Below are 17,263 nucleotides of genomic sequence, written 5' to 3'. Positions count from 1 at the left end.
TGAACTCATCCGGGCCTCACTCACCATTTACTACTTAGGCAGTGCCCCTCAAGTAATCATTCAGGCTCCGGCCACCAGAATGACCATCCTGATCCCGCCTTCTTAGCTAATAACCCTGGGACCAGCTATTTGAATAATCCTAAACACCTTCCTACCTCCCTCTAATAACACGCAGATCCCGCCCCTCATATTAAACCCTTAGGCTCACCCTGCAAGGGTGCTACTCCAGGATTCCGCTGCTTTAGATTCCAGGCCCCGCCCTCCAATCAGCCTAAAAATTTCAACCTTTTCCTGACCTTTCGAGCCGCTACCCCAGTGCGCTTATAGACTCCACCTCCTTGACTAACATTCCAGGCCCGCCCCTTAGCCAAATGCCCGCCCCCAACCCTCTCCAGGCCCCGCCTCCTCAGAAATGCCGCTCGAAACCCCGCTGACAAAAGTAAAGATCAAGCTCCGCACCCACAACTAATCTTGCAACGTTCACCTACTGCAGTAACCCTCTGTGTCACCTCCTAGAGGAATAGTCTAGGCTAACCCCAGCACCCTCGAATCACCGCCGAGGCCCATCCTCCTAACTCACACCCATTGGCCCCACCCAGGGGAGTAACTAACACTCCTGGGCCCGCCCCCCCAGAACCCCGCTCCACTCCGACCGCGCCTCCTGGAGGCCCCGCCCCCATCACGCACCCTCCTTGGGGCGCAGGCGCAATGTGGCGCCGGCCCGGCGTACCAGCGCCACCACGTCGGCCGCAGCTCGGGCCGCCAGGGGGCGCGCGTCCAGCCGCGCCAGGAGCTGCCGGGCTCTGGGGCCCGCGGGCGGGGGAAGGATACGGCCTGCGCGAGTGAAAAGAACAGATCAGGGCCCACCCTGAGTCTCAGCGACCACCTACAGCCCCCCCCACGACCGAAGACCTAGAATGCCCTTCAAGATCCCGGAGACCCGAGACCACTCCCTCGATAGTTCTGAAAGTCACCGACTGCCCCTCTCATCTCCCGCGACCCCCGACCATCGCGGGTATGCCCGTGGACCCAAAACTGCACCCACGATATCCCTGGACAGCTATTTAACCCCAATATTCCTGGACACCTCCGAACACCCTGTGAATAACTCTGAAGGTCTCTCACTGCTCCCCTATAACTCCAGTTTCCAGACTCTTCCTCCGAACATCGAGAAGTATCCCGATTCCCCCAGATGTCCCAACAGAACACGGTCTGCCCCCTGTGGCCCAGGCACCCCCGATTCCCCTCCAGTTATCCTAGGCAGCCCTGCTGGCCCACATATCCCCGGAGCCCCCAGCCTAACCCCCCACAATTCACCACAGACCCCGAGTGCCCAGGTGTCCCCAGTGACCCTGGGCAGACCCCTCCGGCACACCTCCCCGGAGACTCCGGAGAGACCCCCGGGTCTGGTGCGCCGCCCCACAGCGCGGGTGCGGGTAGGGCGCCTCGAGCCCAGCCCGGGTCGCTGGGCCCCTGCCCTCCCCCGCCGCCGCCCGCAGCCGCTAGGGCGCCAGGGCTGCTTTGTTTACCACCTGTCAGAAGGAAAAGGTGAGAAGCAGACAGGCGGGGCGAGGGCTGGCAGGGACGCGCCCACTACCCTCCCACCCCGCGCCCCGTACCTCCTCTGCTCCCCTTAGGGTCCGTGGCGCCCCCCGCGCGTGGCTCCATGACCCGTACTTGGCCTGGTGGACGCACTGCCGCCAGCGACGCGTTTGGAGCGCCCGGGAGCGCTCACCTGGCGGCCCGCCCGGGCTTGGACGCGGCTGAGGCCGGCCGGTCCCGTGCTTGGCGCCCCAGCCAGCGCGGTGACCTACCTGGCGGCCGCCAAGGAGGCCTGGCCCTGGGAGCCAGCGCGAGCTCTTGGCCTTGCTCTGCCTCAGGCGCTGCCTCTCTTTCCCAGCATCATGGGAAAACTCTTTCCGCCCAGGGGACGTTGTTATTCCACCTGTGAGAGGGGGAAGTCGAGGCCCAGAGAAGTTAAGGGCCCCACCCGAGCTCTGATGACTAAAAGCGGGGTGAGAACCGGAACCCACGTTTACCAGGGTATTCTGCAGCCTCCACCAGAGCTTTGCACATCGTAGGCACTCAGTAAATTTGCAGTGAATGTTTCCCTACTGGGGGACTGGAAGAGTACGGTGGGCTGGGGAGGAGGGTGCCCTTGGAGCCTTTGGGAGCTCCGGGAGGTTTCAGGGGCCTGAGCATGATAGGGTTGGGGGACTCAAAAAGTAGGGGAGGGCAGGTCTCCTGGAGAGTGGGGAGGCAGTAGGAGCCTGGACTTGAGGAGCCTTTGAAGGCACATGGTGGGGGAGGGGACACTAGCCAATGAGAGGGGAGAAATGAGGCCCTTCCTGGGTTTGAAAAGGGGTGGGGCGTGTCTGGAGACAAAGCCCCCAAGGGTGGAGCACTTGGACAGAGTGCTACTGAAGTGGAAGGAGGAATGGGGAGCTGTGAGAGAAGGCCTGTGGCCACCACTTTGTCGAGGAAGAAACAGGCAAAAGATTTGAACACAAACTTTACCAGAGAACATATACACATGGCAAATAAGCGTGTAAACAATGCTTAATATTATTAGTCTTTTGGGTAATGCAAGTTAAAATCATGATGAAATACCATTACACACGTATTAGAATGGCTAAAGTTAATTAAAAATCTGACCATACCAACTGTTTGTGAAGATGTGGAGGAAATGGAACTCTCATATACTGTTTACTTTTTTTTGGTTGTGCCGTGGGACTTGTGGGATCTTATTTCCCCAACCAGTATTGAACCCAGACCCCAGACAGTGAGAGCACCGAGTCCCTAACCAATGAACCCCCGGGGAATTCTCTCATATACTGTTGATGGAAATGTAAAATGGTCTATAGCATCTTTAGAAAACAGTTTGGCAGTATCGGGGTTTTTTTTTTGGTTTTTTGTTTTTGGCTGCACCTCACAGCATGCGGGATCTTAGTTTCCAAACCAGGGATCAAACCCACATCCCCAGCATTGGAAGCACTGATTCTTAACCGCTGGACCACCAGGGAAGTCCGGCAGTATCTTTGAAAAGTTAAAGTTACATGTATGATCCAGCCTTCCACTCCTAGGTATTTACCTAAAAGAGATGAAAGCATATGTCTACACAAATATTTGTAAATGAATGTTCATAGAAGCTTTATTTGTTGTCTAAGTCATCTCAGGCTGCCATAACAAAATACCATGTGACAACAGAAATTTATCTCTCACGGTTCTGGAGGCTGGGACATCGAAGACCAAGGTGCTAGCCAGTTTAGTTCCTGGTAAGGCTCTCTTCCCAGCTTGCAAATGGCCACCTTCACTCTGTATCCTCACATGGAAGAGAGAGAGAGAGATCTTCCTCTTCTTATCAGGCCACATCTTATCAGATTAGGACCCCACTCTTATGACACCATTTTTTAAAATTTTGGCCATGTCCTGTGGCTTGTGGGATCTTAGTTCCTTGACCAGAGGTTGAACTCGGGCCAGCCACAGCAGTGAAAGCGTCAAATCCTAACCACTAGAACACCAGGGAACTCCCGTCTTATGACATCATTTTACCTTATTTTCCTCCTAAAGACTCTATCTCCAGATACAATCACATCGGGGGTTAGAGATTTAATATATGAATTTTGGGGAGACATGAGTCCATAGCATATGTTAATAGCCCCAAACTGAAAACAACCCAAATGTCCATCAACAGGTGAATGGATCAACAAACTGGAATATTCATGCAATGGAATACTACACTGCAATAAAAATGGATGTAAAATTTGGATGGATCTCAAAATAATTCTGTTAAGTGAAAGAAGCAAGACCTACCTCCCCACGCAAAGAGTACATTCTGTATGATTCTGTTTATATAAAAATCTAGTAAAATGCAAACTAATATACAGTGAAAGAAAGTAGATTGGTGACGACGGGGAGGGACCAGCAGGCAGGAAAGAGGAATCACACAGGGGCAGGAGAAAACTTTTGGCAATGAGGATTGTGTTCCCTAACTTGATTGTAGTGATAGTCTCACAGTTGTAAACAGTTTGAAACCATGCCCCATAGGGTTAGTGTTTCTGTTCAGGTGCCTAACAGAAATTCTTGAGCTTGTCTTACAGAACAGCAGGTAAGGGAACAGCTTGTTAAAAACCCCTCTGCTTGTAACCTGCCTTCACTGACCAAACTCGCCTTAATTATTTTTGACTCCTTTACCACCCCCTATAGATAACACCTCTGACATATGGGTTGCTATAGTAATGGGGCTTACCACTGTTTTCCAGGAACTTGGAGTCAGCTCTTGTCCCATTCGAGCCAGCTAAGACTGGTTGGGACCACCGACCCCAAAACTGGGCCTGCACAGGTGTTTGATGAATGACCTTTTGACATCAGAGGGCCGAAAACTCCACCCTCAGATCATGCTAAGCACCTCCATTTTTGAACATGCATTCCATGAAGAAGCATGTAACTCATATACACCTGTGCAGAACATCGATTGCCTCACCTTTTCCCTGCCTCCAAACACTTTACCCTGGGCCTAAGACCACCCTGCTTCTTTATCCCATAAGTATCTCAAGCCCTGTGCCTTTGGGGAGGTGATGAATAAACCCTTTCTCTGCTGCAGACCTTGCTGTCTCAGCATTTGGCTTGCTGAGTGTTGAGCAAATGAACCTCGTTCAGTAACAAGTTCAAAACCTATCAAATTTTATGTCAATTAAACCTCAATCCCCTTAAAAGGGATCTATTTCTTAAAAAGAAGAAATATTTGATTAAATCAATAAGAACTGGTGGGGTTGTGAGAGGGACTGACTTAAATCCATGAATTAGGTGACGCTAAAAGGGGCAAAAGGCTTATTTTCATGAATGGATGAGGCTAAGAATGCATTGGTTTAAACCCACAATGGAGAGGACTAAGAGGGGGTTTGGCCTGTCCAGCTGATTGTAATCAATATTGATTAAAGATAAGCACCAGAGCTGCTACCACAGTTTGGCTGGGCACAATGCAGGTGGTTTGGAAGGTTTATTCCTAATCCTTTGGCAATTTTACCATGCACACTTCATTACCACCACTTCCCAGAGGGGTACACTGAGGGTCCAGACAAAGCAGTAGCTAGGATTCCACATTCTGTAGCTAGGGTTTGCCTTTTGTCTGGCCCCCCCAACCCTGCCAGCTGCCTTGGTGACCTGAGCATGGCTCCCTCAACCCCAATCCTTGCCCCTATCCCCAGATTTGTGGCCCTGCTGGTATCAGCTCTCAGCAAACTCTCACCCAGGGTCCCGTCCCTACCATTCATCCCTGAGGCCATCCTTGGACACCCCATTCCTTTGCAAACTCCCCTAAGACTGAGCATCTCCCAGTCTCAAACAATCCCCCATCTCCAAATACTTGAGCCCCCATCCAGTTGGTAAGCTCTTTGCCCCATTTCTGAAACATCCAGGCTGCCGGATACTTGGAAACCTCCCTTCACCATCCACCATCCCGAACTTTCGACAATGCTCCTCTGCAAGGCCCTCCCATCAAGCAATCTATAGAACCTCAGGCACCCATTCCTCAATCTTTAAGCACCCCTCTACCACAATCACTGGTTCCCCAAGACCCAAACCCCAGATTGGAAGCTGCCATCTCCATTTTCAGTGCTTGAAGTCTCAGTAAGAACAGGGCCAGATGATGGTAAGTTGCTTACACTCTCTGGGCCTCCTTCTAATTTATAAAACTGGGGTAATAATTGTGCCTTGTGTTGCCTTATTTCTCATTCCACAAGCCATACGTAAGAGGTTTACACAGCATTATACAAAGAGAGCATCTTGGCTTCTCTGAAGAGAAGGTGGGCAGATGTAGCCATCTTATGCTGGGGACTGCTGGGGACCCCTGGGAGCGCACACATCAGCTGGACTCCCAGGGGTGGCCAAGAGGGACAGAGCGGATCCCAGTTCAGGCAGGCAGATGCCCAGAGAAGCCAGTGATCCTGGTGACCAGCACTGCCCTGCAGGATTGGGGAGGTCCCTGGGGGAGGGAAAGGGGACTGGGCCCTGGAGGAGAGAGTGGAAAGGCTTCCCAGTGGAGGAGAGGATATGGATTCCTGGGGCTCAGCCTTGGTTTTTCTCCTCAACCCAGTTCTCTTGGGAAGACTCAGGAAAAGAAAGCAGCTTGGACTCATCCCCACAGACAGAAGCACTTTGGTTTACAATTCTGCAGGGACAACCATCCATCGTCTGCATATAAACATGTGTTCTTTCTTTTCAGAAATAGAAGAACGCAGGGTTGAAGACTTTGAATTGGGCCTTGATAACATGCAGTCACCTTCCAGGTAGACAAAAGGCTGGGAAAGGCCGCCTAGAAAGAGGGAACAGCATAGGCAAAAGCAGGGAGATGGGAAGAACAGTGGGCATATTTAGGGAGTTGTGAAAGCCCCATTCGGTCACAAGAACAGGGCAGAGCAGTGAAGGAGGTCCAGTGTGTTCCCCCACAGACAAGGTCAGGTCAGAGATGGGAGGGGCATGGGACTACAGGAGGAAGGAAAGCAGGGAGCATTCAGCCCTTTCAACTACAACAAAACCAGGACCCTGAAAGGTGGATGAGAGAGGTTGCACAGCCTGCCAGAAGGGACATCAGGACACAGTGTGTTCACATCCCATAATGAAACAGTCATGGACCAGATGACTGTTGGGGGTAAGCTACCTGAGACCCCCACTGTTGTTGGCTGACTGTGCAACCCTGGGCCCCTCCCATCCTCAGTTTCTTCTTCCACAAAGTGGTGGCCACAGGCCTTCTCTCACAGCTCCCCATTCCTCCTTCCACTTCAGTAGCACTCTGCCCAAGTGCTCCACCCTTGGGGGCTTTGTCTCCAGACACGCCCCACCCCTTTTCAAACCTAGGAAGAGCCTCATTTCTCCCCTCTCATTGGCTAGTGTCCCCTCCCCCACCATGTGCCTTCAAAGGCTCCTCAAGTCCAGGCTCCTACTGCCTCCCCACTCTCCAGGAGACCTGCCCTCCCCTACTTTTTGAGTCCCCCAACCCTATCATGCTCAGGCCCCTGAAACCTCCCGGAGCTCCCAAAGGCTCCAAGGGCACCCTCCTCCCCAGCCCACCGTACTCTTCCAGTCCCCCAGTAGGGAAACATTCACTGCAAATTTACTGAGTGCCTACGATGTGCAAAGCTCTGGTGGAGGCTGCAGAATACCCTGGTAAACTTGGGTTCCGGTTCTCACCCCGTTTTTAGTCATCAGAGCTCGGGTGGGGCCCTTAACTTCTCTGGGCCTCGACTTCCCCCTCTCACAGGTGGAATAACAACATCCCCTGGGCGGAAAGAGTTTTCCCATGATGCTGGGAAAGAGAGGCAGCGCCTGAGGCAGAGCAAGGCCAAGAGCTCGCGCTGGCTCCCAGGGCCAGGCCTCCTTGGCGGCCGCCAGGTAGGTCACCGCGCTGGCTGGGGCGCCAAGCACGGGACCGGCCGGCCTCAGCCGCGTCCAAGCCCGGGCGGGCCGCCAGGTGAGCGCTCCCGGGCGCTCCAAACGCGTCGCTGGCGGCAGTGCGTCCACCAGGCCAAGTACGGGTCATGGAGCCACGCGCGGGGGGCGCCACGGACCCTAAGGGGAGCAGAGGAGGTACGGGGCGCGGGGTGGGAGGGTAGTGGGCGCGTCCCTGCCAGCCCTCGCCCCGCCTGTCTGCTTCTCACCTTTTCCTTCTGACAGGTGGTAAACAAAGCAGCCCTGGCGCCCTAGCGGCTGCGGGCGGCGGCGGGGGAGGGCAGGGGCCCAGCGACCCGGGCTGGGCTCGAGGCGCCCTACCCGCACCCGCGCTGTGGGGCGGCGCACCAGACCCGGGGGTCTCTCCGGAGTCTCCGGGGAGGTGTGCCGGAGGGGTCTGCCCAGGGTCACTGGGGACACCTGGGCACTCGGGGTCTGTGGTGAATTGTGGGGGGTTAGGCTGGGGGCTCCGGGGATATGTGGGCCAGCAGGGCTGCCTAGGATAACTGGAGGGGAATCGGGGGTGCCTGGGCCACAGGGGGCAGACCGTGTTCTGTTGGGACATCTGGGGGAATCGGGATACTTCTCGATGTTCGGAGGAAGAGTCTGGAAACTGGAGTTATAGGGGAGCAGTGAGAGACCTTCAGAGTTATTCACAGGGTGTTCGGAGGTGTCCAGGAATATTGGGGTTAAATAGCTGTCCAGGGATATCGTGGGTGCAGTTTTGGGTCCACGGGCATACCCGCGATGGTCGGGGGTCGCGGGAGATGAGAGGGGCAGTCGGTGACTTTCAGAACTATCGAGGGAGTGGTCTCGGGTCTCCGGGATCTTGAGGGGCATTCTAGGTCTTCGGTCGTGGGGGGGGCTGTAGGTGGTCGCTGAGACTCAGGGTGGGCCCTGATCTGTTCTTTTCACTCGCGCAGGCCGTATCCTTCCCCCGCCCGCGGGCCCCAGAGCCCGGCAGCTCCTGGCGCGGCTGGACGCGCGCCCCCTGGCGGCCCGAGCTGCGGCCGACGTGGCGGCGCTGGTACGCCGGGCCGGCGCCACATTGCGCCTGCGCCCCAAGGAGGGTGCGTGATGGGGGCGGGGCCTCCAGGGGGCGTGGTCGGAGTGGAGCGGGGTTCTGGGGGGGCGGGCCCAGGAGTGTTAGTTACTCCCCTGGGTGGGGCCAATGGGTGTGAGTTGGGAGGACGGGCCTCGGCGGTGATTCGAGGGTGCTGGGGTTAGCCTAGACTATTCCTCTAGGAGGTGACACAGAGGGTTACTGCAGTAGGTGAACGTTGCAAGGTTAGTTGTGGGTGCGGAGCTTGATCTTTACTTTTGTCAGCGGGGTTTCGAGTGGAGGAGGTGGGGCCTGGAGAGGGTTGGGGGCAGGCATTAGGCTAAAGGGCGGGCCTGGAATGTTAGTCAAGGAGGTGGAGTCTATAAGCGCACTGGGGAAGCGGCTCGAAAGGTTAGGAGTAGGTTAAAGTTTATAGGCTGATTGGAGGGCGGGGCCTGGAATCTAAAGCAGCGGAATCCTGGAGTAGCACCCTGCACGGTGAGTCTAAGGGTTTAATATGAGGGGCGGGATCTGCGTGTTATTAGAGGGAGGTAGGAAGGTGTTTAGGATTATTCAAATAGCTGGTCCCAGGGTTATTAGCTAAGAAGGCGGGATCAGGATAGTTATTCGTGTGGGCGGAGCCTAGTTAAATGGATGAGCATGTCTGTCTCTGCATCCTAGAGGCAAGGAGATGAGATGAGGCTAGAAACATTAACTCAGTAGGCTGGTCCTAGATAGTTTCTTTATAGTACCCTTCCGACTGCCTTTTTCATCCCCCAGACAATAGCGTGCTGGATTCTGCAGACATAGAGGTCACAGACAGTCGCCTTCCTCATGCCACTTTCGTGGAACACCGGCCCCAGGTACCACCTTGTCCTCCTTCGAGGCCACCTGCCTCGAGACCGGCAGTGTATGTATACTTGTGTCCTTACTCCAGCATCGTCGGTCAGAGACCTTGGGTACACGTACCGCGCCACCCCAAGTGACCGAGGGTAAGGCACGTCGTGCTTCGAAGCCGCCCCAGGCCTCTGGTCAGTTCTGTGTGGAACTCGTTCGCAGTTCCGTGGGCTTTGGCTTCACATTAAGTGGAGGCCGAGATGCAGACGGGGACGCTCCGCTGGCAGTTCGCGGGCTGCTGAAGGACGGGCCAGCACAGCGCTGCGGTCGCTTGCAGGTGAAGCATAAAGCACCCTCCATTCGACGGTGCCAGCCCTGTCCTATCCTGTTGTCGATGTGCTCTCCATTTTGACCTTTCTACAACACCCCTTGCCTTGCACTCTTGCAGCCTGGCGACCTCGTGCTCCACATCAATGGAGAGTCAACTCAGGGCCTCACGCATGCTGAGGTCATGGATCGGATTCGCACAGGAGGTCCCCGGCTCTGCCTTGTGCTAAGCAGGCCTCCTGAGACCCACCCCGGCAAGCCTGAGCGGGTGGGAGGGCCCTGGAAAGAAGATGGTGGGTTTCTCAGAGGATTGGGGTCAGGGATCTGTGAGAGGAAGAGGGTCGCAGAGTGGAGAGGCTGGGGACCTGGGTGAGAAGGGTTTGGTGGTCACAATGGGGAGGATCAGGGCTTGGTGTTTGTGAGGGTCATGATATTTTCAAAAGTGGGGATGGGAAGACCAGGGTCCCAGGATAGGAATAAGGGTGGATTTCAGAGGGGAAGCTTTTGAGGTACTGTGAGGGAAGAGAAAAGAGGGGTTTGGGGCAAAAGTGGTTGTTCAGAAAGAAGGGTCATGGTCCTCAGATGGGAAAGCAGAGTGGGTCTCAGTGGAGAGGGGATGGAATGGGGATCCAGAGGGTAGGGGGTCTGGTCCCAAAAGACGAGGGATCCATTAGGGAAAGGATTGGGAGTTGAGGAAGGTGGGATGAGCAAGGGAGAGAGTCTGGGATCCTGTATGGGAGGGATTTGACTTCCTTTGGGAGTTGTGGGAATTGATTCCTGAGGGGAGTGTTCTGCATCCAGGAAGGGAGGGGACTCGGGAAAGGAGGTGTCGGGTCTTGAGGAGTGGCTCGGGTTCCCGAAGGGCGTGTCCATTCATTGACGGAGGTTTCTCTGAGTACTGGGGTCTCTGTCTCCCGCAGCCCTTCGAGTCTGCCGGCCACCCTCAGCCAAGGGGCCCCATCTCCGTTCCCCACCCTATCGCCTAATCTAATCTGCAGTCTTGCCATCCCCAGATCGCAGTGCAGATCCTGGGGGACCAGAGGTGACGAGGTCTCGAAGCTCCAGCACTTCCCCACTTCAGCACCCTCGACCCCGTACGACGCCCCAAACCCGGGGCAGCCCGGAGTCTAGCCCAGGAGTGGCGGACGACCCCGCGGTTCCTCCTCCTGAGGGCCGCACAGAGGACCCCAACGACCACACCCCGGATTCCCCTGGACCCTGGCTGGTGCCGAGCGAGGAACGGCTCTCGCGAGCCCTAGGGGTCCCGGGGTCCGCGCAGCTAGCCCTGGAGATGGCAGCCGGAAGGCGGAGGCACTGAGCGTGTAGCAGACGGGTCACTTGGTACTGCCCAACCTGGATCTGGTGTGCCCCGCCCGCCGCTCACTAGCATCATGGGGAGAGCTTCCTTGGCCTTCTCCCCCTCCTGCTTCGCAGTCGACCAGCCCTTGCTCCCCTCGAGGCGTCAGTGGTACGGCCCTCCCGGACCGGCCAGCCCTGCGCAACTTGCTTCGGGCGGGGGAGGTAATAAAATGGTTCGATCCGGTCTTAACTTGCCAGGTGCTCTAGGCTGGGTGGGGCTCCCGAGTCCTACCCGTAAAGCAGCGGGTGGGTCGACCTGGTTGTGAGGAGGGCCTCTTCTAGCAACCATTGGCAAGCTTACTTCCTGCTGTTCCTTTCATGCCTCTAGAGAGGTCTTCGCTTCTGCCGGCATAGCCCCACGCCGTTCCCCTTCGCCAACTCCTGCTTCTCTCCCCATTTATTCATTTCACTGTTTTGGACGTGTGCAGGGCTCAAAGTTAATTATTGCGCGTGGCGTGGGGAATGCAGAGGTGGGCCTATTGTGGCGGGGAGTGCACCAGTGTACCCACAACCCCGGCCAGGAGTCGTCCAGACCCTCAGCTGGGCTGGATAGCAAGGCTAGAACCGGGGCGGCTTCCTTCGCCGAGAACCTGCGGTCTCTCACTTCCAGCCTGGTCTGCCAGCTTTGGCTGGCTGTAGACTGCCACCCTTACGGCACTGGCTGGGGCCCCGAAGCCCCCTTCGGGGCGGAGCCAGGAAGGTGTGAGTCAGCGGGCCGGGCTAAAAAAGGCTTTTAGAACCCTTGGGCCGCGCCCCCCTCTTCCATAGATGGTGAGGAACCGCAGCTGGGCTTGTGTGCACACGCTACACGCTGGGCGTTCCCGGTCCTGGGAGAGGCCCGAGTTTCCTCCGTCCTGGGAACAGAGCCCCAAAGCCGGGGCTTATATGGCCAGCTGGACTCCGGTGTAGCCCCAGTGCGGGCGCTGACCGAGGCCAGAAATGTCCAGTCACCTCCGCTGTCACCACATCCTGAACACTTCGTCCCATACCCCCAACGAAGGAAGCTGTGGTCTGGAGGGAATGGGCAACTCTACCCCCTATGGGGAGGGGCTGGGGAGGTGAGGGAGGGAAAGGGCCCGAGTGTGAGTGTCCAAGGTGGCGCTGGGGAGGAGAGAGGGACTGTAAAACTAGGCTGGGAGTTGGGGTATAAAGAGGTGAAGAGGTGAACCCTTGAATGATTAGCGCTGTAGGCACTGTGGGGGAGTGCACTGGGGCTTCTAGTTGACCCTAACTCAGAGCCTGGTAGAAGTGTGGCTCTAGGGAAGTCAGGAAAGGGCTCCAGAGCCCCAGTCCTATAAAAACAGTCACACCCAGGAGACTAATAATATCGATAGTACTGCCAGCCACCATTTACTTGGTCTTATCCTGGCTACCGGCTTTACTGGCACTATCTGTTTCCATCTAGTTACACATCGACTCAACAATTCCGATGTGACCATTTCACAGAGGAGAGAAATGAGGCCCAGTGAGTATAAATAGCTTGAGGAAGTTGGGGATTGAGGCAATATTTAATATTGCCCGATTCCCAAGCCTGTCCTCTTAATCTCACCTGCATTTGACAAGTATTAATTGAGACCCAACTGTCTACCTTGCCCTGTGATAGGCACTGGTGAGATGCTGGAGGAATGAAATATAAAGATTTCTAACCTTGTGTAGCTGAGGTAGTGGGGGGGGGTAGACAGATGTCAGAAAAGAAAATACACAAGAAGATGAATAAATAAAAGATAATTTCAGAGAGAAGTGAGAGTTAGGAAGATAGCAAAAGGTTATGGTGGGGGAGGTAATGATGGTGGGCTGCTGGCCTCTTTGAAGACATAATATTTGATCTGGGACCTGAGTGACCAGAAGCTAGATGTTTGTAGAACTGGGGGAAGGGCATTGACAGCAGTGAGAACAGCAAGTTCAAAGGCCTGATACAGAGCAGAGTTTGTTCTGTTCTAGAAACTCTGGCATGGCCTCACAGAGTTGGAAAGCAAACACTCAGCCTTGGGAAAGGTATGCTTCATGCCTTCCACTATCCAATCCCTCTTTCAGCAACCTGGGCTGAAAGAGGGGAGCCCCTTAGTTTTGTGGGACCCCAGGTTCGGGGGTGGGGGGGAAGCAGGCAGGCCCTTGGGTTGAACCATCCTGGCCTTCCAGCCATGGCTCTCCTCTCCTCAGATGAGATGAGAATGAAACCAACACTCACTCTGGAGAGAGTGTGCCCCTCAGCACATCTTGGGGGAGATCCTGATTCCATGACCAGGTGCATGTCTCAGACGCAGAACTTGAGGCTGAGTCAGGAGAAATTACTCGCTCAGGATAACACACTCTTCAAATGTCATCAGCCTTTTCACCCAGTCTGGCACCCAGCAGACTTCCCCTCATCTTGCCAAGCTCACGGCAATAAATAAAGCTGTGCTCCTTCCCCATTCTTCATCTAAGACTGGGCTGACAGCCCCTCTACTTAGAACCAGGAAATGGAAGCCCAACATTTGGGGCCAGGGCCTCCCTAGAATTGCAGAACAGAGAAACAGACCCTGAGCCCTGACACTATTAATAACGTCCACCCTTCATTTACCGAGCAGTTTGATGCTCAGCAGGCTTTGTTCTCTCTCAGCCTGTGCACTGGCGAGGTCTCATTCCATGACTGCTAAGAGGTTAATTCCATGGTCCACGATCTTTTATCCACAATTCCAAAATCCAAAAAGCTTTGGAAACCAACAGTTTTCCCACAAGTTGGGCACAATTTGGTTACAAAACTTGACCTGACTTAACCAGGAAAAATTTTTGGTCCTGGCCTATCCCACTTACTGTGAATGTCCACACCATTCCTTGAGGAAATATTAACGTGTTTTTTTGGTTTGGTTTTTTAACGGGACAGTCTCAGACCCCGCTGAGAGTGTTAAATAATATGCCTTATACGTATTGAGAAAACTTTCTAAAATCCAAGATATTCCGAATTCTGGAAACATACCTGAGTTTAACCCTGGCCTCGGCCGTTTTTACAGCTAAGGAAACTGAGGCATTCCCTTCCAAAGCCAAATCCCCATGGTTCTGAGTTGAGGCAGCCCTAGGCGCATTGGTATTCTAAAAGCGTGAAGGGTCTCTCCAGTGCAACACATGGCTCGCAGAACTGCCAAGCCTCAGAGGCTGGCGCCCCCGTAGATGGGACGCCCTGGGGGCTGTGCGCCGGGCGGGTAGAATCCTTGGCGGGAGGGGCAAGGGGGCTTCCGGGGCGGCGGCCACCTGGCCCGGCCCGCTCCGGCCCCGCCCGCTTCTGCTCCGCGCGGTGATTCACTCCCTCCTTCGCCCCGGGGCCCCCTTCCCGGCCAGACGGCGGGCAAGACGGCTGGGTGTGTACCGTCCTCGAACCCACGAGCAAGCGAGCAGATTCTCCGCGCCTCTCGGGACTCCGGTCCACGCCATGGCGGATTCCGAGCGCCTCTCGGCCCCCGGCTGCTGGGCCGCCTGCACCAACTTCTCACGCACCCGAAAGGGAATTCTCCTGTTTGCTGAGATTGTGAGCGTCCCGGGACTGGCGGGTGGGCAAAGGCGGGGTAGGGTGGCTGGACTACGCGGAGTGGGGCAGCTCCGGGGGAGGCAGGCGCGTGGCCCGGGCTTCTTGGCAGTGGAGCGAGGGGTGCGTGGGTTGGTGGCGCAGGCCCGAAACCAGGGGCGCACGGAGGACGAGTCAGTGAAGTTTGGAGAAGGTGGTCGGGAGCTGCTGGCCCACGGGGTCAGGCAAGAGGCCCATAGGGGCATATGGGGGGCCCCATGGAGAGAGACCCCATAGACTTATCGGTGGACTCATCGGAGGGGTCCCCAGGGGCTGGGTGTTGGGGTGCATCCCGTGGCAGGGCGTGGCGCGGCCTGGGCACTGGCGGGAGGGTTGGCAGAGCGCCCAGGGGCGGGACCTGTTGGGGTGGGGCCCCCGCGCGCTAGTCCCGCGGGGTAGGGTGACCAGCCCTCCCCCAGTTCTTCCTCGCCTCTCTGTGGTGGGGTGGGAGGTCCTCAGCTATTTGGGAGCCTTGGTTTCCCGTCCCTCTCAAAGTGGGCGCCTCCTTTGAGTCACTTGTAAAAGGGGTGCGGCGCCTTTAATGGAGCCCTGCCCCTCTGGTATCGCTCTCACCGTTTCCCAAAGGGGTTGCTGGGAGAACCGCACGTCCCGCCCTGTCAAAGCCCTGAAGCTGGCGCCGCGAGTGCTCACTAAAAAACACCTGAAGGCACCACTCCCGGCAGGCCATCCTAGAAGGGAAAAGAGGGGAAACTGAGGCACCTAAATCTACTCCTTATTAGCTGGGTGATCCTGGATAAGTCACTTCATGTCTCTGTGCCTCACTTTTCTCATCTATAAAATAAAGATACTAATGATAGTACCCAGCTCATTAGGTTGATGTGACGATTGAGTGAATTGATACTTGTACAGCTCTTAGAACAACATTTGCAACACAGTGTGCACACAATAAGTGTTTAGCTATTATTATTTGTCATTTCCCAGTCCTGGTATGCATCTGAGTTTGAGGCCCCCAATTTAAACCAGTCCCCTCAGCCCTGGGAGTTGATCGAGGCCCCCTTTCACATATCCTTCCAGATATTGTGCCTGGTGATTCTGATCTGCTTCGGTGCCTCGACATCAGGATACTCCTTCTTGTCGGTGATAGAGATGATCTTTGCTGCTATCTTCTTTGTCGTCTACATGTGTGACCTGCACACCAAGATACAGTTCATCAACTGGCCTTGGAGTGTGAGAAAGGGGCCACAATGGCAAGGCTAGGGAGGGGCTCGGGAAGTTGGGATTGTGGGGGGAATTCTGGACACTGACTTCCCTCTTCTCCCTACACCTCACAGGATTTCTTCCGAACCCTTGTAGCGGTCATCCTCTACCTGATCACCTCCATTGTTGTTCTTGTTGAGAGAGGAAACCACTCCAAAATCGTTGCAGGGGTAAAGGCTGTGGAGTCAGCTCCAAAGCACAGAGAGAGGGGTTTGAGGATCCTGGGGTCATTTCTGCCTCCGCTTCTGCCAGAAAGTGTGTGACCCACAGTAGGTCACACTTGTCCTCAGGGCCTGCAGGAAAGTCTGACCCAGGCCCTGGTTGTCCTCCCCAAATCATTTGCTGTAAAGGGCCATCCCTTGTCCGACACAGGGACTTTTGTGGGAAGCACAGAGAGGTGGCCCCTTTGTCGATACACTAGACTATACCATCTGCTAGAGCTTTGTCTCAATGTACAGTATGAATGGCGTGCCTTATATGTGGGGCCACTGTGTGGCTGCACTGTGTTGAAAGGTACTAGGAAGAGGGAGGGTGGGGTAGAGTCCAGTCTCTGGCCTTTCCCTGGGGCTCTCTGGCTTGCCAACCTGGGGCTTTAGCTACCATCCCTGCATGGGGTAGTCACTGGAGGTGGTGGATACAAGGAGGCCGAATAGGCTGACTAGCCTAGTCCACTCCCACCTCACTCCCATCCCCATCCCCAGGTGCTGGGCCTAATCGCTGCATGCCTCTTTGGCTATGATGCCTACATTACCTTCCCCTTGCGGCAGCAAAGACATACAGCAGCCCCTACTGGTAAGTGTGTGGGTGTGTTGGGGGGGGTGTTGCTAAGGGGGTGAAAAGAAAATGGGTCTCCCAAGGGGCATGAATGCCAACTCTGTCTCTTATTGATACTTAAGGCTTTAGTGCCAATAAGTACCATAAGCTTCAGTATTCTTATCTGCAAAATGGACATATGGATCCAGCCAATGCGTCCTCTCTTTTCCTCTTGCAGACCCTGCAGATGGCCCGGTGTAGGTGAACTCCCTTCATTTCTCTCAGCAACCTGCAAATAACACCTCCATCGAAATAACTCCTCCCCGCCCCTACTACAACACTCCCAGTCAACTCCCAGCCCCCTACTGAGGTAAAAGTGCCTTTATCGCGAGAATTTGTCTTCCAGGCTGCCAATCAACTCCTCTGGGTATGGCCACCTTTATGGGTGTGCCTAGGTTCCCCCTTCCTTCTGCAGTATCCAGATGGAGACACCAGTTCTGCCTGGACAATGCCCCCACCTAAGCCACAAAATGACGGAAGAGGGTGCCTCAGATTTCAGACTCCAGGCCCCAGGTTGTAACCCACTCCTAATAACCTTCTCAGTGTGCATGTGTGTGTGGGAGGAGAGGGGTTCTGTGGAGGAATAAATAAATAATAAGCAGATTATTAGAACATATGATAGTGAATAAATTAATCCTTTGATCAAATGTAGCTAAATCTCAAGCATCAGGAGGGGGAAAACT

The 17,263-nt window shown here is 55.2% G+C and overlaps 3 protein-coding genes across 5 annotated transcripts in view; 2 read left to right on the top strand and 1 right to left on the bottom strand.

Moving 5' to 3' along the window:
* GPKOW (G-patch domain and KOW motifs) overlaps nucleotides 1-1,634 on the bottom strand; it is a 49,346-nt gene extending 47,712 nt beyond the window's left edge. Inside the window, exon 1 of one of the 2 annotated variants that reach the window (XM_060292416.2) lies at nucleotides 1,620-1,634. The gene's annotated coding sequence lies outside the window, so the exon portion shown is untranslated. Of the gene's footprint in view, nucleotides 1-208; nucleotides 305-1,619 lie in introns of those variants that run through there. The other variant, XM_060292415.2, reaches the window with a different exon arrangement.
* Nucleotides 1,635-7,440: 5,806 nt separating this feature from the next.
* On the top strand, nucleotides 7,441-11,387 carry MAGIX (MAGI family member, X-linked). 2 transcript variants are annotated; one of them, XM_030846737.3, is made up of 6 exons: nucleotides 7,441-7,584; nucleotides 8,370-8,516; nucleotides 9,269-9,351; nucleotides 9,426-9,662; nucleotides 9,774-9,945; nucleotides 10,666-11,387. In XM_030846737.3, the coding sequence occupies exons 1-6, from the start codon at nucleotides 7,536-7,538 to the stop codon at nucleotides 10,968-10,970; spliced, it is 993 nt and encodes a 330-aa protein (XP_030702597.2). In that variant the 5' UTR covers nucleotides 7,441-7,535; the 3' UTR covers nucleotides 10,971-11,387. The 2 variants fall into 2 exon arrangements, with proteins under 2 accessions (XP_030702597.2, XP_060148344.1); XM_060292361.2 differs by lacking the exon at nucleotides 8,370-8,516 and having other exon boundaries at nucleotides 7,444-7,584.
* A 2,842-nt stretch (nucleotides 11,388-14,229) lies between these two features.
* Nucleotides 14,230-17,186, top strand: PLP2 (proteolipid protein 2). Its single transcript, XM_030846733.3, has 5 exons — nucleotides 14,230-14,513; nucleotides 15,585-15,737; nucleotides 15,842-15,937; nucleotides 16,469-16,559; nucleotides 16,759-17,186. Exons 1-5 carry the CDS (start codon nucleotides 14,418-14,420, stop codon nucleotides 16,779-16,781), a joined length of 459 nt encoding a protein of 152 aa, XP_030702593.1. The 5' UTR covers nucleotides 14,230-14,417; the 3' UTR covers nucleotides 16,782-17,186.
* The last annotated feature ends 77 nt before the right edge of the window (nucleotides 17,187-17,263 follow it).

This window comes from Globicephala melas, chromosome X (genome assembly GCF_963455315.2).
Source record: "Globicephala melas chromosome X, mGloMel1.2, whole genome shotgun sequence".
Classification (NCBI taxonomy): domain Eukaryota; kingdom Metazoa; phylum Chordata; class Mammalia; order Artiodactyla; family Delphinidae; genus Globicephala; species Globicephala melas.
This window is presented reverse-complemented; position numbering and strand designations above follow the sequence as displayed.

Coding starts and splice junctions, on each gene's coding strand:
- MAGIX (XM_030846737.3), top strand. CDS start 7,536: ATGGAGCCACGCGCGGGGGGCGCCACGGACCCTAAGGGGAGCAGAGGA. Junction 9,352..9,425: donor TCGTGGAACACCGGCCCCAG/GTACCACCTTGT, acceptor TCCTTACTCCAG/CATCGTCGGTCAGAGACCTT. Junction 9,946..10,665: donor AGGGCCCTGGAAAGAAGATG/GTGGGTTTCTCA, acceptor TGCCATCCCCAG/ATCGCAGTGCAGATCCTGGG.
- PLP2 (XM_030846733.3), top strand. CDS start 14,418: ATGGCGGATTCCGAGCGCCTCTCGGCCCCCGGCTGCTGGGCCGCCTGC. Junction 15,938..16,468: donor ACTCCAAAATCGTTGCAGGG/GTAAAGGCTGTG, acceptor CCCCATCCCCAG/GTGCTGGGCCTAATCGCTGC. Junction 16,560..16,758: donor ACATACAGCAGCCCCTACTG/GTAAGTGTGTGG, acceptor TTCCTCTTGCAG/ACCCTGCAGATGGCCCGGTG.